This window comes from Gymnogyps californianus, chromosome 5 (genome assembly GCF_018139145.2).
Source record: "Gymnogyps californianus isolate 813 chromosome 5, ASM1813914v2, whole genome shotgun sequence".
In the NCBI taxonomy this organism is placed as follows: Eukaryota; Metazoa; Chordata; class Aves; order Accipitriformes; family Cathartidae; genus Gymnogyps; species Gymnogyps californianus.
This window is the reverse complement of record NC_059475.1, coordinates 12,688,743-12,714,833: the sequence shown is the minus strand read 5'-3', so window position 1 is coordinate 12,714,833 and position 26,091 is coordinate 12,688,743. Positions and strand designations below refer to the sequence as shown.

General features: G+C 44.0%; 1 protein-coding gene and 1 long non-coding RNA gene across 3 annotated transcripts in view; one reads left to right on the top strand and one right to left on the bottom strand.

Annotated features, from left to right (window-relative positions):
- Positions 1–7,196, top strand: part of SWAP70 (switching B cell complex subunit SWAP70) — a 41,905-nt gene extending 34,709 nt beyond the window's left edge. For both annotated transcript variants that reach the window (XM_050897276.1, XM_050897275.1), the window contains 4 exons: positions 1,542–1,708; positions 2,499–2,697; positions 4,243–4,339; positions 5,089–7,196. In XM_050897276.1, coding sequence (XP_050753233.1) covers positions 1,542–1,708; positions 2,499–2,697; positions 4,243–4,339; positions 5,089–5,198 — 573 coding nt within the window. In that variant the 3' untranslated portion in view covers positions 5,199–7,196. The remainder of the gene's footprint in view (positions 1–1,541; positions 1,709–2,498; positions 2,698–4,242; positions 4,340–5,088) is intronic.
- LOC127016639 (uncharacterized) lies at positions 385–9,844 on the bottom strand. Its single transcript, XR_007766505.1, has 5 exons — positions 9,735–9,844; positions 9,370–9,470; positions 5,653–5,829; positions 4,989–5,167; positions 385–1,154 (listed from the first exon to the last, which is right to left on the bottom strand). It is a non-coding gene; the product is annotated as an uncharacterized LOC127016639 (long non-coding RNA).
- Between the last annotated feature and the right edge of the window lie 16,247 nt (positions 9,845–26,091).

The following is a 26,091-nucleotide window of genomic DNA, read 5'->3' as shown; positions in this document are numbered from 1 at the left end:
GCGAGCAATGCATTCAGCAATGACTTCCCTCACAGGCAGTCACTGAAAGGGTTCTGCAGATTTTGCAGGAGGCTGAAGAATGCAACCTGTGTTGCATTTACTAGAGACATAGGAATAAAATATTTTTACTAGTGAATTCAAATACTGGAACAGCTTGCCTACAATTTGTATAGCATTCAAAGCTTAAATATCATTGGAAAATTGGGAAAAATTTGACTGAAGGATAAATGCAGACTGAAGTTATCCTTGCAGTTTTCAGAGATGGAGAACCTGAGGCCAGTACCTACTATATGAATAGGCAAAATGAACACAGGCACAATCAAAATGCATTTTAGGAATTTTCTGACTTGAATATATTCCTAAAACTATTGCTTTTTTTTATACTGTGTGTTCTTTTACATTTATACACAAACATAAAAAAATTAAAGAAATATTGTAGCTTTACAATGCTGTTACTATAATCCACACTGAGAATTTCCAAAAGAACTAATTTTCAGTCTTCAAGGGCTTTGTCAGGCATAACAGGTTTTTCTGTTAGCTGGAGGAAAAAAGTAGAAATAGTCAAGTTGATGTGATGGAACATCTTGGAACATAAATGCACACAGTCCTGCTTTATGGGCTTAGTGTGAATTCCTGAATACGATCACTTTTCTGGGTCAGTGGGATTTCGGTTAGCTGAGGGAAAGCAGACTGCAGACCAGTGGAGCAGGACATGCCATCCTACCAGACTTGACAGCAAGCCTTTCTTGCTGACTTCGGGAGCTGTGCTTACCTTCTGTGAAGTACATGTTATGTATTGCTAAATGCTGAGGTTTTGGTGCTTTATCTCGCTTCAGTTCAAAGCCAGCTGACTGCTGTTGTCCCCAGCAGAGTGATGGGCTGAGTGGGAGGATGGCTCTGGTGCCGCAGCACCCCTGGTTTCCCACTCTGGTCAGCGAAAGGGGGATCGTGAGGATCTGGGTGACTGTGACTGTGGACAGGCAGCATGCCCTCACCTTCTTCTATCTCCTACCGTTGCTTTTTGTTATAGTTGCTCTTCTCTTAGCAAAGCCAACCTCCTTAGCTGATTTCCACCCCTTTATCCATCCTGTGCTGTTGCGGTGCCATCATCCAGATATGCGTGTGAAATACACTGCTGCCAAGGGAGGACTTGCCTGAGGAAAGGAGTGGAAACAGTGTAATTAAACCAGCCTGACCTTTGTGTCTGGGAATTCTACAAGTTTTCTCTTCCTTCAGTTTAGTGTATATCTGTAAACTAAGTGACAAGACCAAACTGATTGAAGTTAGGTTTAAACCCCTGTAAAAATCCTGTGCTGCATGAAGTAGGGCAATGGAAGTAACCTGTATTATTATTTATTTTTTTAAATGCTTTTAGTTACACATCTACAAATCTAGACTCAATTTTATCAGTTTTGCTCTGCAGGCAGCAGGAAAAGGTTTGTCTCTGAAAACGTTATCTGAGGGAAACCTGGCAATTCCTTTAAAAATTGGAAACCTGAGCTGAATCGTAGCTCATATGTGTCCTCTATTTATGCTGCTAGGTAAGACAAAAAATGGAAGAGCAGGTTGCTCAGAAATCATCTGAACTGGAACAGTATTTACAGAGAGTACGTGAACTGGAAGAAATGTATAAGCAGCTACAGGAAGCTTTGGAGGATGAGAAACAGGCACGTCAAGATGAAGAGACTGTAAGGAAACTTCAAGCCAGGTATGGCTTTGACCTAGTAGAGATTCATTTCAATTCCCCACTCCCCCACACAATAATAAATAACTGTGCCATAGTATTAAAGACTGTTTGCGTCTTGGACACGCTGCTGGAAAGGGGGAACTAGCTTGAAGTCCAAACACAGGATAGATTTTTTTTTTTTTTTTTTTCCCCCTTAAGCTACGAAAGCTAAAGCTGGTAGTTACGATTTTTTAATATGTTTTGATTAGCCCTTAGCAGTGGGAGTGTGCAGCCATTTCAGAAAAGCAAGTGCACTTCTTTTTCATCAGATGTTGTGCATGTCAGCACTTGAAAAACTGAGATCACTCTGTACAGAATTTTCAGTTGTGTATTTTATAAAGCAGCAACTGTAAATATGACTTTCTGTTGTATTTTATCACAGGTTTAAATTGTGATTGATAAAGGGTTAAGTCTCATCTTACTCATGTGGGCTTTGATTAGTGTGGTTTGTTTCTTCATATATTCAGTCCTCCTCAGACAATTAAGACAACTTATGCATGCCTGTTTCTTTTGTGGTTTTCAGTGTTGTGTATTTGCATTATTGACTAAATTTTGTGAATAGCCCTTTGTAGCAGTCAGACTGCTTGCACTGCTGGCATGATTTTTCAGCTTTACATTGAAGACAAGCCAACAAGCAATAACTTTTTCCCTGCTTCCCAAGTATTTAAAAAAAAAAAGAAAAAGGAAAGAAAATAATTAGCTTGGCTTCCCTACATGTATGCTACATAATGCTTACTTTAAAGTGCAGTTAACATCACAATCCCCATTGCAGATTACTGGAAGAGGAGTCAGCAAAGAGAGCTGAACTGGAAAAATGGCACTTGCAGCAGCAACAGACCATTCAGATGACAGAAGCAGAGAAGCAAGAGCTAGAAAACCAGAGAATGATAAAGGAACGGGCTCTTCAAGTTGCTATGCAGCAACTGGAACGACTTGAACTGGAAAGGAAGGAGGCCCTTGAGCAATATGAGGTGAGCTGTTCTGTCCGTCAGCCTCTCATACTTAGCCAGGTATTCAGTAGTTTAACCGAACTTAAAGTTCGTCAATATCATGCTTCTTTAAGGGTTAGTATGGCACAAAAATTATAATAACAGGTAGGATAGTTATGCGTTGGGTTTTTTTCGCCTAGACCAGTAGATATGTTCGAAGAGGACATGTTTCAGACACACCACCTCCTTTATTCTTTTGTCCCAATTTGCATGCAAGCCAGCTCAGTCACATCCTGAAATACTCTGTATATGTTTGTCTTCTGTTGAAGACTAACTTCTTATGCAGTCCCATTGATGCCTTATGCTTTTGAATTAGTTATTCTTGCAATGTTTTGATGATGTCATGGGGCAATATTGTCTTCTACAGGTGAAAAATCAACGTGCTACTTTAGGCCCTTGCTCCTCAAAAAGGTATTTAAGCATTGAACTGATGTCAGGGATAGCTAGGAATTGGCTCAGATTCTCAATGTGTAGCAGTCCTCGCATCCCAAATGCCAGGCCTGTTCTCTGTTCCACTGAGTGTTTTTGGTGAAGGCCAGTAGCTGTATTCATGGAAGAAATAAGAGTCAGAATCCAGCGAGTACAGAGTCTGAAGTGCTGCATACTTTCTAGGGCTAGGGAGGTGTTGATCCTGTGTGTATTTAGGTCAGGAAATGAAACATGACTGGATTTCTGTTTAACTCGGGAGTGTGTTTATGCTGTCTGTGTGCCCTTGAGGTTAGCTCTGTGAAGGACAAGCTAGTGAGCTGTCTCGACTGGCACAGAACACAAATGCTGCAGTGACTGCAAGCAAGGGCCCAGGTGGGGCAGTTCTGGCCACTGTACAACTTACAATGTTGGTGTTACATCTGACACCATCATTAGATTGCTTTTGGCTAATACCTGACTTTTTTTTAGATGACATCTCAGACTTTTCGTATATGAAACATCATTTATTATTCCAAAGGAATTGCTGAATACAATAGACATAAAAAACCAACCAAACAAAAAAATCCACAAAACAAATGATGGAGTAGGTCACTGCGATAGTTGACTCATTATTTCAGAAATAATTAAACATTCTGGCCTTCCGTTTGGAATTGACCAAAAGACTGGTTTAGACTGAAGAATATCTCTTTCTTGTGTGGGTGTAACAGCAGTGGTCCTTTTCCTAGCTTACATTTTATGATTTCTGATAGTGAGAGATACCCACTAGCTGGTCTTAGTTTGGAACAGAAAATGCATCTTTCTGTTTTGAAACTACGGTTTATGCTTTCGATCTTCATGAAGACTAGCCCTACTTAGCAGCTACAGAATCTTGTAAAAACCTGGTTATTTTTGGATTCTGGTTTGACAGCTTACTTCTATACAGCTAGCAACTGACTAAATTACTTAGAATGGTTAGAAATGAAGTTCTCTTGTCTACCCTAAATGGAGTGCTGGCTGAATTAGCATGGTTCTGTCTTTAGATTTAAAAGGATGTTTTTTCTTTTTATATAAACAGAGTAAATTCGTTCTTGTTTTCAAGTGGGCTGTATCTTATTTCAGGAAGTTAAGAAGAAGTTGGAAACGGCAGCTAACAACACCAAGAGCTGGAAAGATAAAGTAGCTCATCATGAGGGATTAATTCGACTAATAGAGCCAGGTAAGTTATCAGCAGAAAAGTTACAAAAAGTATGTATTCATTCTGTCTCATACTTAGATCACCTAGTGGTTTACTGAAGTCTGCCTTTTCCTGTAGCTTATTGGTTTCACAGCAGCCTATAAATAAATATCACATTTGTGAGAACTGCTGATGGTAACTTTCAAGTCTTTACCTCTACTGGCCCTACCATAACGATTATTGTATTATTGTTTGTTTGTTTGTTTATGTAAAACACAGCAAAGGTCAGCCTGAACATTGCATGGTTTGGGTGTTTAATGCAGTTAGCGTAAATGCTAATTGCCGAAAACATGAAGATAGCTAAAATTAGATTTTTGGGAAAAGTTTAATTTCTTAGCTTAATTAATAGTGTGCCAGCCGAGAGGAAAGTGGCTTTGTAATGCAGTGCTGGAGAGATTGCTTTCCTTCAAGGACATCTCTAAAGACAGGAAGAAGAGGTGTTTGCTAAGACACAGCTGTTTGGGGTGGAGGGGAAGTTGGGAGATAAGGATGCAAAAGATTGCAGCAGTTGACAATTTCTCACACTAAGCACCTTCACTGACAATGTCCCAGGCATTCCTCCCTCCTTCGTTAGGCAGGTCCTCAGGTCACCTTTGAGAGGATTTCCAGTCACAGAAGAAATGGCACTTACCAAATCGTCCTGTGGCGACACTCGGCCTGTCCCACTGACGGTGGGTGAGTGATGTCGCTGTCAGAAACACCTGTTTCAAGTATTGCACTCTGTCTTCCAGGCTCCAAGAATCCTCACTTAATCACAAACTGGGGCCCCGCCGCCTTCACTGAAGCTGAACTCGAGCAAAGACAAAAGAGCTGGAAAGGGAAAAAAAACACTTCTGAGTAACGACAGTAGCTGACGTATCGTTCGTGAACAGAAGCCCGCCTTTGTTCGTTCTGCTTTGCACAGAGCAGCTTCTTATAAAGATCTTGGTTTGCTCAGCAGGTTGGGCCTTTCTACAAAGGAAATACTGTTTACCACATAGGAGTGTCTACTCGGAGCTCAGTAATTGTAACGTGTGGTGTCTGACAGTACTTGCTGTTTTCCCTCACATTTCTAGAAATGCTGTTCTTTTATACAAAACTTTACAACTGAAGATTTTTATTTCAATGTAGCTTGTGACAGAGTTGTTTCTATACTAGCCTGTAACAATCTGACAGCATCTTAACCAATCAAGCAGCGTCACCTTCATTCCAAAAAGTGAGGGAAGCAATTGTTTCATTGGTTCAGTTAGTATAATTTAAACCCAGGACAAATCAGTCCTGGAGGCTCTGTCCAGCTCTGAGGCGTAGAGCATTACCTTTCCTTCCATTGAGTCTCCTTTTATTTTTCTCTGTCCATCTGTTGCTCTTGCACAGTGCTTCGTGCTCGGATATATTCTTCCTTAGCGAGGGTAGACTGCCATCACTGGGTACCTGCTGGCTGGTCTGGTTTTGTGTCCTGTTTTCCTCTGTTTGCAGGAATCCAAACAAAAGAACTGGAAATAGGCATGTACAAAATGCTGCCGTAAAACATTTGGAAAAAGTAGTCATGCAAGATTGTTCTTGTACTGTCTCATACTTGAGAAGTGCTAAAAAAACCCTTGAGAGTTCTCTGCGTAGTTTAAAAGATGCACAGTTTTGACTTACAGATTTCTGGAGCAGATGAATGGAAGATGATAGCACATACAGGCCAAATGCCATCTGCATCAAGGCTATGTTTGTGCAAGAAATCTGATTATAACATACCACCATTTTAGATGCAGCACTTTTGTCTTAATTGGAGGCCAGATGAAAAAAAATGCAAGAGGAAAACTAAATTTGACATTTTTATTTTAGCTAAAAATGATAAATGTGTAGCAATAGTGCTTTACAAAAAATTAATTCTCATCAGTAAAATAATTTCAGCGTTTCTAGTAGCAAGGCTTCCCAAAGAGCCTACTGCTCTGCCTCAAAAGTCTCTCCAGGGACAAAGCCAGTTATTTCTGTTTCTGTAGGGAAAAGGAACAAGTCTGTGATTTTGCTTTGTAGATCTCCCACACCAGACAAGAAGTCATGCTATTGCTAAGTAAAATAGTATTCTTGCTGAATTGGACAGACGTTTTGAGAACTAAGTCCCCCCTCCCAAAGAGCAGGTGCCCATTGGTGTGGCTTGTTAGTCAGCTTTGACCTTTGTATGTACACCGAACAGGGACATCCATCTCTTAGCACTTGCTTTTTAGGTCAGCTAGATGGTAAATTATTTTTAGTAAGAAGTGAATTTTTCAGATGGATAACCAGTGCATTTGTGTACAGCATTGTCATACTTGGGTCGCAGCAGAGCAGAAGCTGTACAGAAGTGATCTTCAGATCTGGAAGTCAATAGCATTTTATTTGCCTGTTAACTAAGACTCACTCAGATACTGAATCTTCTCAGACATTTATTCTCTGGTTATATTTTTATACTAATTGAAATCTTTAGTGTTTCAGTAAGTGGAGTGCTGAATAGAGTGGCAGGAAAATCCAGGATCTTCCTATTTGTATTTACTGTACAGGAAAGCAGTAGTTCCTTAAGCTTGCTAACAAGGCATTTTTTAAATTGATTATGTTTACAGAAGAAATGTGAAAATAAACCTGTAATAGAAATACTAATGTACACATTGTTAAACTTTGTTAAAGGAGATGGAACAGTATTTATAACTACCAAACATCTTTTATGTGGAGAGCAGAAGGTGTATTGAGGCTAAACTTGTTTAATTTTTCTAACAGTCTTTATTTTGGACAAATGTTTTTTAAGAACACCAAATGATGCATGTTTTCATATTTTTTACTGTTCTTTAGAATTGGCTATTTAATAAAGTAATACAAAGTCATTTACATTTCTGAATTGATGTCTTCTTGCATGGTTTTCTTTTGGGTTACTGGAGTTCAGAATCCAGTAACTGTTGTGTGGAAGTATTACTGTGATGGAAGAAATATACTCTTACTGGTCTGATCAATGGGATTTGGATTAAAGCCATAATAAAGGCAATGACCACACAGATAATACAATATAATTTGTCTTAACAGCACCACTTCTCTTACAGTTCATATTCAGTACACCTTGATACGGTATAACGATGCTCAGCTGTTATAGACAGTGTTGTTCCATAACAGTACTTGGAGGGTGCAGTTGAGCTGTTTTCTGAAACACAAAGCATGCCAGGTAGGAAATGATAGAACAGTTGCATCTACAGTAACACATCAACGCTTAGAGTGCTAGCCTGGGACAAGAGCGGACCTGCTCGCATCAGCGAGCTCATGGGGGAAAACGGCTGCGGAGTGAGGGTACCTTGGCACATACAGGTATGTGCCTCTGCAGGCAAAGCAGCCCTTCATTAAAATGTCATCTGCATACATCTGTCGAGTTATTTCTTAGTCACTAGTAGAAGAGGAAATGAGACAAGTCTCCTTTTAGCTTTGTTGTCCCTGCTTGCTCTGACAAATTAAGAAAGCTTTGTGTGAAGTGTTGCACATTAAAGTGGGGGAAGAGGGTGGTTTAAAAATTAACTAATTGCATTTTGAGCAAAAATACCACTTTAGACTAAGCCCACTAAAGCTACACAGCATTTAAAGAGAGAGTAGAGCTGAGTCAGAGTCATCACATCTCATGGAACAGTGCAGCATAGAAAACTGCACCCCTGGTGCAGTACCATGGCTGGTGAGGCCAAAGGTTACAGCACTCCTATTCCAAGAAACCAACGAGACTGCTAATGGTGAGGATATCCTCAATGAAGTGTGATGCTATGGATGCCTCTGTCCTGCCCTGAGAAGCCTTGCAACATCGTGGTGCCTTAAACACGCACCAGGCTTACATATGCGGAGGCCAGCAGAAAGCTGCGTCTGCTGTTCTTGAACCCTTAGTAAGGTGTGCTGGAGGGCTTAGTCCACTTGTTTTGTCTGCCAGATTCGGGTTTACCTGCTGCTGATGGTGGAACAATCCTGCAAACCAACAGCTCAGTACCATGCTTTTTTCTCCTAAGACAGACACGCTTTTTTTTGCCCTGTGACCATTTTATGGAGCTGATTTATGAGATGACTGTTGCATCCTTATTCACACATTCCTGAACTGTAAAAGAGGCAGGTTTCCAGCAACTCTTATTCCTTCTGTTTAACTTTCCTGCATGAACAGCCACAAACCCAAAGCCTACACGGGAAAGCAACAGTGTGTTAGAACAATATTTGTATCCTGGGGCGGGGGGACCCAACCCCAAAAGAAACAACTGTTCAGTCATGCAGGCCTTCTGGAACAGTCGCTGCACCATCCATTTCAGTAAAAGTGAACTGAAAATAACTGCTCTGATTTTTATCTCAAACATGTAAAGCAGTTAGTTAAGTAAACAATTTTTGAGCAAACCGGTGCATGGCCAGGAAAGGGGATATCCATAAGGTCTTTTAGCTGCTTCAGGGAGAGAGGTAATTATTTGTTCATGAAGTAAAGGGCACAGAAGAGAGGAATTACAATGTGCCATAAAGTTGTCGTCTTAATAGAATGAAAATCTCCCGCAATGCTAGCAAGATTTTTAGTTCCCCCACTCATCAATTAGGGACTTTCCAACTCTGCCTGCGCCATGCTGGTTATTTGATAATTGTGGCGCGCTCTGTTTTTTTGTGGTTTGGGTTTGTTTTTTTTTTAATCTTTTCGCGTCACGATAGGAGCCCCGGCGTCTCTCCGCCTGGCAGTCCCCGCCGGGACCTTGGACCGGGGCGGCGGCCGGCCCGGCGGGGGGGCGGCAGAGGCGGAGGCAGGAACAAAAGCCGGGGGCCCCGGAGCCTGTCCCATCTCTGGACTCCAGCTGCCATCTGGTGGTGGCTCAGCCCCTAACCGCCCCAGCTTCCCCAGCTTGCGTTGTTAACAGGGGTTTTACTCACCCTGTGAACGGGTCCCGAGGCGGTGAAAACCACCCTTCAGCTTCACTCCCCTTCAACAACTACCGCAGCCGCTTACAAGAGAAGCACAATGACGTACAAAGGCTGGAAAACTGTTAAGTGAACCAGGTTTCCTGCTGTATTATGATTACCTCACTGCCGTCATTGTAGCATGTTGTTGTCCTTGAGTTCATGAGCCAATTCGGGTCTTCTGTTAGCTCAGTATATCTGATCCCAGAGACGTCCCATGAGACTGAAAAAGGATTTTACCATACGAGTGTTACCACTGGCCTAGGATAAATTTATGCTCAAAGCCTTAAAGCTAATTCAGGTATATTGTCCAACACCACCCCCCCCACCCCACCCCACCCCCCACCCCGCACCACCGAAGTACAATGTGTACAGATACATCATCCAGCGAGCCCTCAGCTGCAGCACAAAGCTTGGGCTGCCATACAGCTTTCCTAACGGGAGTAAAGCAGAGCAAGGAGAAACGTGTAAGGAACGTTACTTTTACCTGTAAATAGTGTTTTCCCAGGTGCCTCGTGTACATGCCTTGTTTATCCTTTACTCCATCCCGTTCTCCCTTTTGTCCTACTGAACGGTGCTCATTGACTTGCACGCTAAAAAAGCTCCGAGGCTGCAGGAGTGGGGCTGAGAGAAGGATGTGCAATGCGCCAGCTCACACGTACTCCCCTTTTGGGAGCAGGACCCAGACTCATGCCTTCAAGTCGCAAAGCGGGGGTAGAGGGTGGGGAGGGAGTGTGGAGAAAAAGGAAAAAAAAAAAAAAAAAAGAGAGAGACCAGCCTGTGGTCTGAAACACTTCGGTCTGAAACACTGCCTGGCAGGGTGAGCAGCCATACCAGACATCATGTCTTGAGGACTCCTGTTACTGCTAACGTGGCCCTGAGTTCCAAAATAAAACACAAACAGAAAGTTTGTAACACTACATGAATTTAGAGACTATCGTGACTTTCATACATTGAGTCTCACTGTGAACTTCAACTATTTGGAAATGCCAGGGAAGTGAAAGTGCAGAAAAGCACTGTTTTATGAACTAGCTTTCTGTGTACATCAAAAGTACACATCCTGCAAAAAATGGAAAGGCCAGTGGTTGTTTTAACACTTAAGATGAAAAAAAGATTTGGAAAAAGGTAGCTGCTTCTCACCTCTAAAAGAAATTAAAATCGGAACAGTATGATGCAAAACAAAAGACAAAAAACATCCTGCAAAGCCTGGAGAGGGAGATTTAATGAGGCAGTTTTTAACACCTACAAGCACAATCCAGAAAGGCCACTTGACAAGAGCCCCACTCCCCCATTCTTTCTGATATTTTAGCCTAATTGACAGCGGTAATGTAAAAGGATATGAGCAGCTGGCCAGAGGAAAGCCCATGACAGACTGGGCAGAATGTTGATAAAAAGAAAAAAAAAAAAAAATCACAAACCCCAGAACAATTGCACTCGCTTTCCCCATCAGCCATTATTTTAAATTCCTTAATAAATAAAACAAGCACAACCCCCCCCCCCCCGTTCTACCTTAGTCAGTGTGCTCATTGCTCACATTGCTCTTCTGCCTATCAAAGGAGCTTGCTCTAGCACCAGCTTGATACACTGTTATCATTGCTAATTAATAGAGATACTTGCCATGGCGACAGCACACAAACAGCTTTTACAGGCTCTGGGCCTAACAATGTCTTTGTACAAACGCTCACCTGCCATTATTCCTGTTGTGGCCTATTTTCTGAGCACACGACAGCGATTTGCTCAGGCAATGCCGATTTCACCATGGGAAACCTACCAGGTTGGTTGAGCGTGATTCATGCAGGTCTGCGTTGGCTGCTCTCGCCCACAGTTGCACAAGGCACCCGTGTCCTTTCACCTAACTTGACCAACAAGTCTAATTTGAACATGTTAGTATCTCAGATGGGATTAAAAACTCAAGCATTGACATGAGACAGTTTCAAAAGCAGCCTGGACTTCCTCGGTGTTGACATTTATTAGCTGTTCCAATGCCTACCAGAGCATGGGGATTTCTTTTTCCACTCCAAAGAGGCTTGTGCAGCTCGGCACTGACACAGTACGCAAGTGCTGGGGAAGCCCAGGTCCTCTGGGGTGTTGGTTCCTTGCTCCTGACTAAAACAGGAAAAAAACACTTAAAAACCTATTTAAGGTCAGACTCTGCTTAGACACCTTTAGAAAGTCCCTCTCACAGCATAGCTGGGACTGAAATTTTGCAGCTGGAGCAGCCTAAGGCTGTGTTTTCCCAACCATTTCCTTTGCCAGCAATGCATTGGGCTGTTTTGCTCTTTCCAAGCCGTGAAGTCGACCGCCATGTCTGCCTGCGAGGGAGGAACATGCCTCATTTTGCAGCCAGGCTTTCCCTCCTGCCAGAAAGATTGTGTTGGCCCTGGGCTGCTTTTTCCCAGACAGAAGGTGGGAAATGATGGGGGAGTACAGCCTGCCTGTGGTCCTACACAGGTCCTACCCAAAAAGCTGAGTGGTGTGGTGGGGCCCAGGCACTCAGTGTGGGGCTGCTCACTGTGGGGATGGAGGTGGCATCTTCTGCATTTGCTGTTTTGCTTTATCATGGCCATTGCTTGCCTGTGGGGGTTGCACGACGCCCAAGGGGGTCGTTGCTGGCCCATGGAGCACCCTGGGGAGATGGTTGGCCAGAAACAACCATCACCCCAAGCCTGGTCTCACAGCATAGCTGTATGTGGCCCCACTTGCAAAAGAAAATTGCCTGCCTGTGCTCCCGCATGCTCCCTTCACTGTCACCATTACAGATGGCAAGAGCCAAACCCACAACTGCTCTCGGGCCACCTCCGGCCAGCAAATCCTCCTTGCCGACAGGAGAAAATCCAGAGCGTATATTCCTTGAAATCATACTTCCAAGGGCTGGGTGCAGGCATGGGGTGTGGTACGAGAACCAGCTTGGCAGAACAGCTCACCAAAGAAAAAAGGAAAAAGAAAACCACACTGGGTGCCAAACGCCCTCACCGGGCCGGGCTGCTCCCCAGCATTTCTTTTGTCTCTGCAGAGCGTGGACCAGTACTGCACAGCTTCGAAGACAGTTCTGCCTCTGCTTCCCCTCCTCACCCTACTCTGATCAGTCATTCCTACTGGTGTCCCTGCGACCCAGCTGACAGTGTACCAGTTAGCAGGCATTTACCACCCGGCAAATTAGACATGCTCTGTTGCTGCAGACTGGCACAGCTATTTTAGCAGAAAGCTCTTTGGTGAGTGCTGGGCCCAGGGCAGCATGCACGGAGCCCACCCCACCTCCAGGCGAGCGGTGCTGCACGACCACTCGCTGCTCTTCCAGTTTTCCGTTCTTTCCTCATTTTTCTCTCGCCCCTCCTGATGAGCCCCAACTCCCTACATGCCAAAGCAGGGCGAGAGGACTGACACGATTTTTCCAAAGCCCTCGGCTAGTTCTGGGACCCGCAGCACAGGACTCCGCCAGCTCCTGCCCTGGCAGGCCGGCCAGGCAGCAGCAGCTGCTCCCCCAGAGACGGGGAGAACAATAAGAAATACCAGATCTGCCGCAGGAATGTGGGAGATACCGTGGCGGGGGGCCCTGGTGAGTCTGGGCAGGATTCGCTCACGGCTTGGACGTAGACCAGAGGTTGCCACTTGAACAGCCCTGTCGTCGGGCCGGGGTGACTTGGGGGATGCTTCGCGGGGCCCTGCCCCGCCGCGGCCCCCGACGCCAGATGGCAGCCGGACACCGCCGCACGGCCCTCAGAAACAGCTCACGGGAGCGAAGCGTCTCCTCGGCAGGCTTGTAATTAATCACATCTGCGGATCCTGTTTTGAAAGGCAGATTCACACAGATGCGGTACGACACGGGTTTTTTACAGCTGAGTTGGTAGCATGCTTGGAGCTGCGTCACTTGTGTACGTGCAGCAACACACTGCTACTGCAGGAGGAAAAACCCACTCTTCCTTTGCAAGGAAAGCACACGTAACACCAAACCAAAATGTTTTTCTTAGGGTTTGAATGACTTACCTAACCAAAGAAAAGTAAAAAAAAGCGAGGACCAGGCAGATTGCGAACAACAAGGCTGTCAGCATACCAGTCATCACAGCTTGGGGGGCTTCCACCTAACTGCAAAGGCTGAGCAGCAGCGAATGCATCTCGCCCCCTCCGGTGCTCTGGGCACACTGGTTACCCTGATTTATTCAGGTGACTGAAACCAGGGTCTGCACCCACAGCTGCAAAGGCCTGACACTAATTTGAGAGTCATACAGTTACTCTGTTGGGTAACATTTTCCCTCAATGACTTACGAACTTTAATCCAATTTTGAAATGTAGGGGAGGCTAAGTTGGATTACATTAGCTTTACTGCTCATGTCATAAACTCTTGAGAAGGGGGACTGGAGTTTTTTTCCTCCAGAAACCTTCTGTTGGCGCACAAAATCCTTGTTTTTTTCTTAGCTTAGACACCAAAAGGGGGAGTTTTCAACTTCCAAAAATAAATCAAAGAGACCATGTTGCCTGCAGGGTATTTGTTTCTCCATAGGAACGTGAACCTGGTGGTTTAGTTTAAGAGAGACTAAGCTAACTCTCACATTTTCTACATTCCTCCTTTTCCTGATATATCAAGATCGACAGGTTTGAACTGTTGTTTTAATGAAAACCTACTACTCCTGAGAGGATTTCCTGGTTTAGAAAGATGATATTTCAGAGCTGCAAAATTCCAAACAATTTGACTCGCTATCACCTTTGTCAGGTCCCTTAACCTCCTTATGTCTCAGTTGCCCATTGATGAAACGTGAGTGATATTTACCCATAAAAAAAGCACACAGATTAATAAACATCTGCAAAATACCCAGCTGCCCCTAAAAAGAGAGCTCTTTAAGTGATATCACGATAAACTGAAATTGTGTCCACAAGGTGCAAATCAGAGATTGCTACATGAGGACTTGGAAAGGGCCGTGTGTACCAGGGCAACACCTGCATGACCAGAGCCCCCTGGCACCATCCCCTGCCAGCCCCTCGCAGGGTCACCTCCAGCTCCTCCGCCTTTATGCATGATCCCTGGTGGCCAGAAAACCTCCTCTGAGCTCTTGGGTAACAACCACAAATTGAAGCAGCCTTTAGCTCTCTAATTAACTGGAGCTAAATCACCATGTAGCTACCCCCAAAGTGTCAGGAAAATTAAGCCAGTAGTCATAAAGTCATGCAGCACTCCAGCCAAGCCCTCTTTCGTCATCTCTAATTCAGGCTGCTGAATCAATCCCAGGTAGGTTTTCCCCTCCCTTGTGCATGTGGAGCCCTAGAAACATCCTGGGGTAAATCTAAACATGACTGACCTGGACACTGCATCTCTGGACAGTTTTCAGAGCTTAAGCTCTGCAACTCAGAGCAACAAGTTTTGCAGATGGGTGCAAATCACTTGTGGAAGGCTCAAGTATTTGTGTTAAACTTGCAAGTACAACAGGACTCCCTGAATACGTTTTTGGTCTTGGAAACTGATCTTCAGCTCCCAGTTTCGTTAATTCTGCAATCCAAAATGTTTTCTTCACTGTTTTTTTCTTGTCTACCGAAGGCAATTAGGATTTTCCAACTGGGCTAACAATTTGGAAGCTCTAAGATGTAAAAACACTTTCTTGTGTTACACAAGTTTCTCTGAATTGTAAAATGCATTACAAAGGGGAGGGAGTCAGTCCCTTGTACACTGCTTGGGCTGCTCTCCTGGCAGAAAATGACCACTGGCAGCTTGCAAGGCATGGAAAAAAGACTTATCATCCAGACCCTGGAAACACAGTCAAAGCTGCCTTAGCTGGGCAAATCGGCACTGATTTCTCAGCCCTAGTCCCTGGAGGTACAGGTCTGCTGACGTCAAGGCTGTCGTCGTTACTGCAGGGTTCACAGCCCTTAACATTTTAGCTGCAAGCCCTAGTCCAGCCCACTGCACAGAAAAGCTCTTCAAACGCTTCTGATAGGGACGGCTGGGACATGGAGTGCTCTTGATGCCTCCCCACTCACCTGCTCCAACTGTGTAGCCGAATGTTTTAGGGATCTTTGAAATACGCACTTTGAGAAGCCGCTTGCTCTCCTGTTTGACTCAGAAATCCTCCTGGAACATTGCTGCTTACTGTCTGAACTCCTAAAGCCAGGTTTTCTTCCTACTATGCCAAAGAAGCCTATAAAAAAGGAAAAGACATTGAAATTCAGGAAAGCGCTTATCTGATATGCAAAAGCTCACAGGTGTAACACGAAAGAATGCACAATGCTCAGGATTACATGGCCATTAGGAAAATGGGAAAGCCGCTAATGATTTTCAAAGTTAGGCTCTCACTTGTTGTTTCTATCTGGCTATTATTTTGGGGAGACTTGAAGATTCCTTTTATCAGGGAATGTTTCTTGATAATTTCTTATCGAAAGAGCATTGCTTTTATCCCTTTGTATTTCAGGTAGATGAAGCATTTCATAAGCTGCTTGCTGAGCACTGCTCAAGGGCAGGAGTAATTGGGTTTTTTGGGGGTGGGGGGAGGCTGATACATATCAACTTGCTGGAAGAGCTGGAGCAGAGCCAGCAGCCATGATGAACCAGCCCTGCAGCGGTGCATGCTGGTGGTGGGATGGCATATCACTGTCCCAGAGAGCTGCTGATAAGCTGCTTCGCCTTCTGGTGCGGCAGCACAAAGCTGCATGTGGGCTCATTTTCCGTTTCCCCATGTTCTGCAATGCAGACATCCCCTGGGGTCCCAAAGTCGCAGGATGAAAAACTCGTCCTTCCTTTTGGCCCGGATCCTGAACAGACATGTGCACACGCTTAGCGCTGAGCACGTGAGTAGCAACACTGATCTCCATGGAACAATGCACATGCTCAAGCCTCTGCACATTTGGGAGCGGGGGAGAGAAGGACACTTGGTTCTTTGGTCGCCTGTTTTACATACCACTGGTGGAGATCCCACCCAAGAGAGAGCTGTACAGCAGGATGGCGGTGAACTATATAGCTATTTTTATTTCCATCACTTGTAGCCTTGCTGAGACCTGCTATGAATTATCTGGGATATTACACCCCAGACGAGTCGAAACAACAGGTCTTACTGCAGACTGTCTGTGTTTAGTGGGATGATTTAGTTACTGTTTTCCCCCCACCCCGTCTTCTTCCTTATTCCCATTAGTGACACGTTGGCTGCAGAGAAAAGTTATTCATGCTCTAGAAATGTAATATTTACTCAAAACAATTTTTATTTGGCTTGGCTTCTTCCCAGTGCCATAAAGTGATAGCCAACCCCAAGTGCTTACATAGACAACATGTGCATCTGAGTCATATTTATGATCCCAGTTATAAAAAGCACACAATCTTGTTGTTTGGTGCAATAGGATGGGACTGAAGGCATCAGCACGTCTTGAGCATAGCTTGTCTCTGGAATCTGCAGAAATTTGCCATACTCCAAATTTAGAACTTGTGGGTGGAAGCTCAGGCAGCAGCCAACTTTTTATACCATTACATCACAGGAATTGAGGGCTTCATGCCAAAGGATCCAAGGAAATTAATAAAGAGCAGAGGCTGTCCAGCTGTTTGAATTTAAAGTCATGGCAGAGAGGTAATTATTAATAAAAGTGGCTTTATTCAGAACATAGTAATCTCATTGCTTAAATTGAACATATCCCCTCTCTTTACTGCAGCTTACTATTCTGTTGGAACTTGTAAAGATAATAGTAAGGAATTAACATCTGTAAGAGATAGGCCCAGTGAAGCTGAGATCGTTCTCGATAGAGGACACGCTTCAGTGATAACTTTCCAGCTAAGTAATGCTCAGCGAGCGCACGCGTTTGCCAGTGGCATCACTGCTCCCCTGGCTGGAGGAGGTGGCTGGAATGTGGCGTGCATTTTTCCAGCTAAAACACACAAGGTCTCAAATGGACAGCGATCAAAGCTATATCCAGCTAATTTGAAGAGCAATTCAATTTGTTTGACCTCCCTGTGCTGGGGCAGCCAGCGTAAGCTCAAATGTCACAGCCTCCCAGGAGCTGATGGTAAAGCATCAGGGGCTGTTACCAAGAGGCATGGGGTGACCTGACCGACCTTCCAGCCCATTTGGGAGGCACTGCGCATGCCCACAGTCCCGGCGGTTAATGGCCCTGTGTGCAGAGCGTGGCTGTGGCTTGGGTAAGGCCAGTGCCGATGCTGGGAGGGGGCCGTTGCCTGTGCATGTTAGGGCTGTGCCCAGACAGACCGTGGAGTCCAGGTCTGCTAGATGCTGCTTTCTGCACCTCAAAAGCACAGCGCACACAATAGGGACCTTCCTAGCTCCAACAGCGAACCTGCAGCCCCCAGCAGGACAGGCTCCACACAGAAAAAAAAAAAAAAAAAAAAAGGGTCTGCACACAGAAAGGGGTCATAGGTCTAGGTGATGAGACTCGGCATGCCAAGGGCTGAACACAGGTTTGCCACAAAACATATAGCCAGGAGAATACAGCAGAGTCTTTGGAAAAGGGGCTCCCCTGATGCTTAAACCACAGAAATGTTGGTACGCAGCTTCAGAGGTTTACAGCCTATACTCTCCTCAAGGGTATGCAGAAGCCATGAATAATTAAAAATTTAGCTTCGGGTTCCCTAGGAAGTTCCCTATTCCCATTTTACAGATAAACAAGCTGAGGTGGGAAGCAACTAAAAGCTTCTTCACTGGAGCTATATTGTCAGCAAACCAAACATTAGAGTTCCCAAAGACATGCTCCTGCACCCACAGATATCACGTCATGCTTGCACATGTATTTCTTGCAGCAGCGCATACCAAACAGCTTTACGCATCCATGCCTCACCAGGAGCCAGCAAAGCAAAGACTGGGACCTGCAGCTCGTAACATCCCCTGCTTAGGTCTAAGCACCCACACACGTACATCATCCCTTTCTCTAGAGAGAGCAGATTTAAAAAAAAAAAAAAAAAAAAAATCACTTCAACCACATGTCCACAAGGTGACAATTTCCACAATGAGAAGGTGGCAGTTACTGGTAGGGAAAAGTAAGGGATAAATAGCAGAAATCAAGTCATTCTCCATTTCTTAAACATTGTGTTTCCACTTGTAACACAGGCATGTGTGTGCAGGGGGTGTTACAAGACTTCAGGCTGCTCTGGATTCAACAGGCTCTATTATTAGATAAACTTCTGGTATTTTACCTAGAAAAATACAATGCCAACCATTCATTCCTGCCAGAGAACCCACTGAGAGATCCTGGGCCTGCTCAAGTACAACGCTTCAATACTATGTATTTTTTTCCCTGCGTGTAGCTGATCATGGTGGACTATGCATTTTATTTTTTGTGAATAGCCGTGAACATCTAAAGATTAAAAAACCTCAGGTTTATTAACATCCCATTTATAGTTAAGAAATGCCCTTCTGCAACGCATGACTCACAGAGGTAAGCTGAGGCGCTGCGGTGGTTGAGGAGAGCCTTCGGCTGCTGCTTCGCTGTGTAGAAGAAAAAAGTCAGCAAAATGAGCAGTCTTAAGGATACCGTCATGCACCCCAGAAGCTGGGAATGCCTACCTGTCAGAGCCAGACAGTGGATACTTACTGTCCTCAGCCCTTCCTTTCAGATATTGCAGGATAGTAACCTCACTTCCTGGAGTACTGCACTAGACAAATAATTGTAATAAGCAAGGGATTCTATGGTAATAGATGAAACACTTCAAGCTATAACCCAACAAGTTTCTAACCCATGGCTAATCTCTAACTCTCTCCCCGCTGAAGTCAGCGGCAATCCCTCCCACCCCATCTACAGTCATTAGGAATGCAGCAAGCATTTAAAAATTTGGAGACCTTGCCCATTCTTACAACTGGGCAAGAATCAGATTTCCAAAATGCTATTTATGCTGCATAGAAACTGCCTTTGAAGAACTCCCTTTGTATCCAGCAGACAATCCCTTATTTCACTACTAGTTCTAGACGCAGCCAGCCATCATCCTATTTAAAAGTTGTTCCCTTGGCCACCGTCTTCTAACAATGATAGCAATAAATACATTTGATCAGCTAATTTACCTTCTGCAATCACAAAGGTAGACTAACGACCTGTTTTATCTCCTGGCATGTAGCCTGCAAAACCAACTCAAACTAGTAGCACAGAAATTAATACTAATATATAAAATATGGAGAAGGGTTTTATGAGAAGGTGGGTTTGTGGCTTCTTGTTTTGACTTTTTTCCATGAAACTCTTAAAAGTCTCAAACCCTGAAACTGAGGAACCTTGGTGGTGCCTTATTTCCCAGCAGTTTCTTTAAAAGATGAGTCGTTCGGAAAGCATGGAAAGTATTAGAGTCATTGCTTTGATGTCTTTAATAGAAATTCGGGATGGATTTGAAAGAAATCAGGAAAGTGCTGTTATTTCCTTTTGGAATGGCAGTCTGACATGACTGGTGCTGTTATACAACAGAGCGACCAAATGGCAGTGCACACGCTAACCCAGCAGTGGGCCCAGGAACTTGTCCTCCTAATCAAGTTTATAGCTGCATGCTAACGGGCTCAGCAAACAAACACTCATGTTTATTATAACAGAATGAACAGAATGTACCACAGAGAATATGACTCACTTTTCCATAGGACGCCTGTCTATTCTCTGGGTTTGAATAATGAAATATTGCACCTCTCACTTGCAGTTTGTTTTACAAAGTTTTAATGAGTTCATCCCAACGAGCTGTAGCCCTGCCACATAAAAACTGATTCATTCGCCTTGTGAAAATAAGCGTGCCTTTTGACAAGACGCTCTGCACTAGGCCCTACTAAATCAGCCAGAGAGGCTAGACTCACTCACAGGTGGTTTTAGTCTTGAGTGCTTTTTGAAAATGAAAATATGCAGTCAGCTTCAGCATCATGTTGGCTGTTTTCCCTTGGGTGACAGGCTGTCCTGCTGCATCCAAAGTACCCCTCCTCCTCCTCTGTACAGAGTTTGTCTTTTAAACTGGGGCTTTAAAACCATTACTTTCTGTAAGAAAAGGGTTTGTTTTAAAGCAGAGTTTGGGAAAGGGGCATTTAAGAAATGATTACATTTTTATTTCAAAACATGCAAAAAACAAGAAAAGCTGCCTATTACCTCACAGGAAATTCTGATTAAAGTAGGTGTCCTTATAAGACCCTCCTGCGAGAAATTCAAATGAAGGGAAGGGGAGGGAAAGAGATTTTTAAGTAAACAAGTGAGAAGAGCCAGGGAAAACAAGAGCAATGAGCAGAGTCTCAGGTGGCCAACTTGGCGGAGAGGGGCGTGAAGGAAGGAAGAGGCTGTGGGACAACGAACCGCTGGCGTTTACAGTAGTCGAGGAGTCTCCAGAGTTTGTGACTTTAACCACAAGTTGCTTAACGATACTGTATGCTCCTTTTCTTTCACATCCAGCCCCAGTCATGTGGGTAAATACCCCTTCGAGTCAAGACAGTGGACACAGGTGCGTGGGTGGCATCGTGGATAGTGCTGTTGGAGAGAGGAGGAGGACCGGCAGAGGGGGTGTTTCACTGCCCCTTGAAATTACAGGAGTCATGATGAGAAAAGACGGCTCCTGACTCAAGTCTCGGTCCCTGGATGGGAGAGGGCTGGTGAGTAACAAGTTAGGGACTGAGGGACTGCCCTGTGGTGTAGTTGGTGGCCAGTTGCAGCTAGAAAGATTCCCCCCCCCCCCCGAAGTCAGCGGAGGCCTTCAAGTGCCAGAAGAGAATGACGAGACAGGAGAAATAGTGTGTTTGTCACTTCCCAGTGACAGATGCAGGAGAGCAGAGGATCCACTAGCAAAGAGGCGGATGTAAGCTGGCACTTCAGAGATCAACTTGTTGCTGTGGCTTTCTACCAAGCATCGACAGTTACTGCGAAAGACACACTTGATTCATGTTTGCGGTGGAGATTAACCTTGGCTAAGACTCTGCAAGTTAGAAAACCATTTCAAGTTAAGAAATGAAATATTCCCCAGGTTAAAGATTGCTCAGGTTATAGCTCATCCCTATGGGAATTTTTAGCATGGATCTGCAAATGCATTGTTTGAAAGTTGTAAGTACTCTTTTGCAGCCTGAAACACTAACTGCAATAATGGAGAAACTAACTGAATGACAGAAAAGCAAACCCTAAAATAGTTTACCATTAGCACCAGGAAGGCTGGGGGTGTGTTATTCTGTGGTTTTCTGTGCTCGGTAGCGATGTATCATCAAAAAGAGTGTATATTTAACGGCTGAACAATGCCATGCATGGTGTCACCTTCCCAAGGGCAAACTGTGCAACAGCTTCTCCAAACTGCTGAATTTCCACTGCTGAAGCAGTTCATTTAAAAAAATCCTTATACAGCTGGGAATTATAAAACTCTGCGAGAGCCTGTGATGCCAAGGACCTTCATTTGGAGGCACACCTATGTTTCTAGTGCTTTGGAAGCTGGTCTTTTCCAAAAATCTTTCTATAGATGCTAAAGCAAGGATGAATCTGGCCACAGTCCATTCACCATGAGTGATTATATCTTAAAGGGACATTCCCTCTCTTTAAAAATTCTAATTCTTCACATGTTTCTGGTTAAAAAAAACCACAAAAGAACCAACCCTTGTGCCTATGTCAGTATCTTAGCTGTATAAATTTAAACATTCCATTGTAAGCTAAGATTATCTTGCCTCTTGCCCACTGAGACATGTGGGTTTGGCTTTATAAGACTCCATAACTGGCCTGCTTGAACCCTGTCCAGCAAGTTTTCATCTAAATTGATTAGGACTTGGAACGTATTTTCTTGGACAAATTGTGTTCTAATGAATAGAACACTCCCTCACAGCTGTCCTGCCAGAAAGCCAAGATTTTTTCTGTCTAGAAATCATCCCAAAGTGACCCTTAGATAAAGTTCAGAATCCATTTTCATTTTTTAATTAAGAAAAGGTTTGCTTAATTCCATTCCATACATTTCAGTGCTAGGCAGCTGACACATGATTCCCCCTAAACATTTTATTTTAAAGAATTTGGTTGTGATGTCAGATCTGCCACAGACAATACATTTCTAAACACACTGTTTACATTAAATGCAAAGCAGAAAGATGGCTTCAGCAGGAGCAGAAGCCTCTCTCATCCTGATACCTGTAGATGGCATATAGAGCAAATGCAAAGTCAGCCCTGTTCTCCACACAATAAATTTAAACATTAATGAAGACAAACAGGGGACACCGCTTTAAAGTCTCATCCAGGTACCAGGGATTTCCACAATGCCCTTCCCCAGGGACACGGCTCCCAACAGACCCCTCCTCCCACCCAGTATGTAGCTTCATGAGCTCACCTTCAAGTCCAAGAATGCACTGGCTGGGAAATCCTGTCATTAATTAATGCTGGCCAAATTAAGAGGGCATTTCCCCTCAATAAGGGGCCCTGTCCGCTCTGAGGCAAGAGCCTTCCCCAGTCAGGATGAACACACCTTTTCTTTTTAGCATTTTGCTCCATAGTTGTTTTCCCAGATGTCCCAGCTTGAAACCTCGGTAAATGTTTGTCTTATGATTAGCCCATCTGGAATTTTTATTCTATGACCATTCCTATGGTACACAAGGAGGATTTCATTCAATCCAGAATACCCAGTGGACATCCATGATTACATCATTTTGCTTATCTTTTAGCAAGAGTATTTCTAGGAACCAGGAGTACAATTTGAGACAAGATCAGATCCTTTCTAGTCTTGCAAAAGATGGTTCTGACCCATGCACCTATGTGGCAATAACAAGCCTTCAGCATGGTTTCAGGATTTTGCTGACACACGGCACTCAGAAATTAAAGATGTTTGTTTACAGGAATTCAAAGGAACAGGTCTTCCAAGGAACATGACTTCCCAACTCTTTAAACATCAGCTATGTCTTTAACAAGATAGGAAACAGAGGCAAAGTCACTTATGCTCAGTCTTGAATGGAATTTGACTCCTTCAACTAACAACTATGCTTATAGAAGAAAAGTAAATCACGACAAATTGCTCTGCTACAAAAGTAATTAGCATTGTGGTATTGCTTGTGGAAAACAGGTCATAAGAAGACAATAAGAATGGGAAGCTTCCTCTGCTCTCAACAGACTCTGCTTGCTCATACTTGCAAGACACACTGAGCTGCAGAAATTTACCTGAAATCCCACAGAGAAAGATGATAGCTGCTGCAGTTATTCTCCAGCGCCTTTAGTGAAAGCTGGTCCAGTCAAATCAACATGATTAGTCAATCTGCATGATTAGATAAAAAAGGTCTTACTTAAGCTTATGCTGCTTTGGCAGACAGATTCAGATGGAAAAATATCATGTACCTTGGCTAGAGGCCATGTCATCTTTGCTCGTGGACTAAGAAAACTGGTTACATTTGCAGCCATTCCTTTGAGCCCATGTTTTTTTTTTTTCCTGTGTGCTCTTAAACCAGCTCATTGGAACCTAAATATAATGACAGGGAATGAAGAGGAACAAGATTTGCTAACACTTTATCGCACTGTATTCTGCAGCCTGCTATTGTCTGGAAATGTGGTTACAATGGGCAGATTATACAACGTTAAACCCTCCTGAAAGCATACACAGAAACTGTGATATAATCATGCTTGGAGCAGTTATCTTAATACAAGCACGGGTTCAGTGCCCAGTGGAGAGTAGCAAGCAAAGCTATGGGCCCAAGGCAAAACAATGACCAATTGCCAAGAAACATCCTTGTTAGTCTTTGTTAGAGTTTGTATTTTTAAAGTCATTGTGCAGTTTAATTAAGTTGGTAACATGCAGATGCGAAAGTGGAAAAAAATGTGAAGACATAAGGAGATGAAATGGTAAAGCACTGAAAGATGTCACCTCCTCTGTGAAACGCTTACATTGTGAAAGAAAAAGGGAAGAATGAACGAGTCATTTCAGGATACATCTGGAATGAGAGATAAGACCAGAAGATTACAATCTTCTAGTAGTCTTCCACAAAACCTCTTTTTGCATTCTACATCATGCAGGCTGATTCTGAACACAAATCAACAGGGCACTAAATGGAGAACAGACAAGAAGATGAACTGCAGTCTAAGAAATGGGATTTCAGGACATGGTGGCACTTTCAAGACTCTGAGAACTTGACCCACATGTTCCCTGAAGACGCTAACAACATTTACTCACAAGAGCTGAAGGTTTGATCAAGCCTAAGTTATCACAGAATGATTAACTCAGAGATCAAGGACGTAAATGGGATAAGAAAGCAGAAGAGAGAGTGAGCAGAACTCAAGTCAACCCTTGTGACCACCCCTGGTGGTCCCTGTGTGCTACCAAGTTGATCACAGGCTTTAAGTATTTTTTGGTTGTATTCCAGCTTGTTATACACACTCAGCTCCTCTCCCTGTTTATCTATTTTGCAGTGCTGGACGTGTGAGTAGTTTTGTGAAATTATATAAAGCTTTTAAGCAGACACAGCCAAAAATGTTTAGATAGAGACAGGCAAACTATTTCTTGAGTTGAAGAGGAGACTTCAGGCCAGATCCCAGCTATCACGTCCAGGTTAAGTTCCCCTTGCACCATTTCCAGAAAAAGAGAGGACTTCAAGCTGTCCTTGGGATCAGCTGGGAATTTCCTTTTCATGGGGGCATCCATGGGTGGCATCAGGCCAGATGAAGCCAGATTTGTGCTGTCCACTTCCCGCTGAGAAAGCCGGTGCTCCCCAGCTATCCAGAAACAGGAGAGGACAACCAGCATTCAGTAGGAGTCGTCCAGCAGGCTGAAGCTGCAAAAAATCACATGAGCATTTCCTGCCTTCACCTCAGGTAACAGCTGCTTTGGTGGGTCTCGAATTGCAGGTATCGAAACCAGAGAAAGAAGTGAGCTACTACCAGGGGCCCTGCCAGCATTTTTGCCCCTCATCTGTGCAGAAAGCAGAGGACTTTGCCCTAGCTTGTGCTCTTAAGCACATGTGGCTGCCCTTGTCTTGCTGCATGACTCAAAGGCTGGCATGCAAGCAGTCCCCCTTGTGCATGGGCAGACAGGTAGGAGACGGACAGCAAGACCAGACATTACATTACCTTTAACTCTTACATACCCAGTAATTAATCAGCACCCATTTCACAGAAGTCACGTGGATTGCCAACATCCCGGAGTGGCCCTGGCTCAGCAATCTACTTGCATGCTGAATTTCCACTGCGCTTAAATTACAGTTTTGCCTAGGGACTCGGTCTCCAAAAAAAAAAAAAAAAAAAAAAAGAAGTGCTGAACACCAAATACAAGCTCTTTGTAGTCAGTGTTTTGCAAGATCCGTCCATGTTGAAGGACTGCAGGTTTGTACCCTCTGCTGTTAAATGGAGGGACAGAAGGGTTATAGGAAAGGCACACTTGAACTCTCTGTAGCCAGTATATAGCATTGTAGGGAATAAGCCAAAATGTCAACGCTAAGGAAGCAAAACATAGAACTAGAGAGATGGGAGTGGAGTAGAAAGCTCAGAATTATGGACAAATTAATGAACCAGCAGTACTGGCAACGGGAACAAGCTGTCAGAACTTCATCTCTTACAAGGGACAAAGAAAAAAAAAAAATTTCTGATGCTTTTGATGGAAACGGAGTTATGCAAGACTGATATTGTTCACACTGATTTAATTAAGACTCTGTCAGCACTGTCAAGCTTAATTGGCCTGGTATTTAACATTTATAGAAGTCAGTTATAAAAACGTGCTCTACACTAAAAATCAGTGTTCTATAAATGGTCCCAGTCCTAGAAGGGTCGCCTTTTTGGCACAGCAGGCTCTTGAGAGCATCCCACTTATGTGCTAAGATATCTCTAGCTGAAAAGATTACAAGCTCATGCTGCATTCCTTGCCCACACAGTCCTCTCCTCGCAGTTTGTGGGAATCTGGGGTGTCCAAAGAATGCAGAGTCAAGCTTCCTGGCAGCATCCCATCACGGAAATTATTTCACAGAGAATTAATCCCTGATTCTGACACT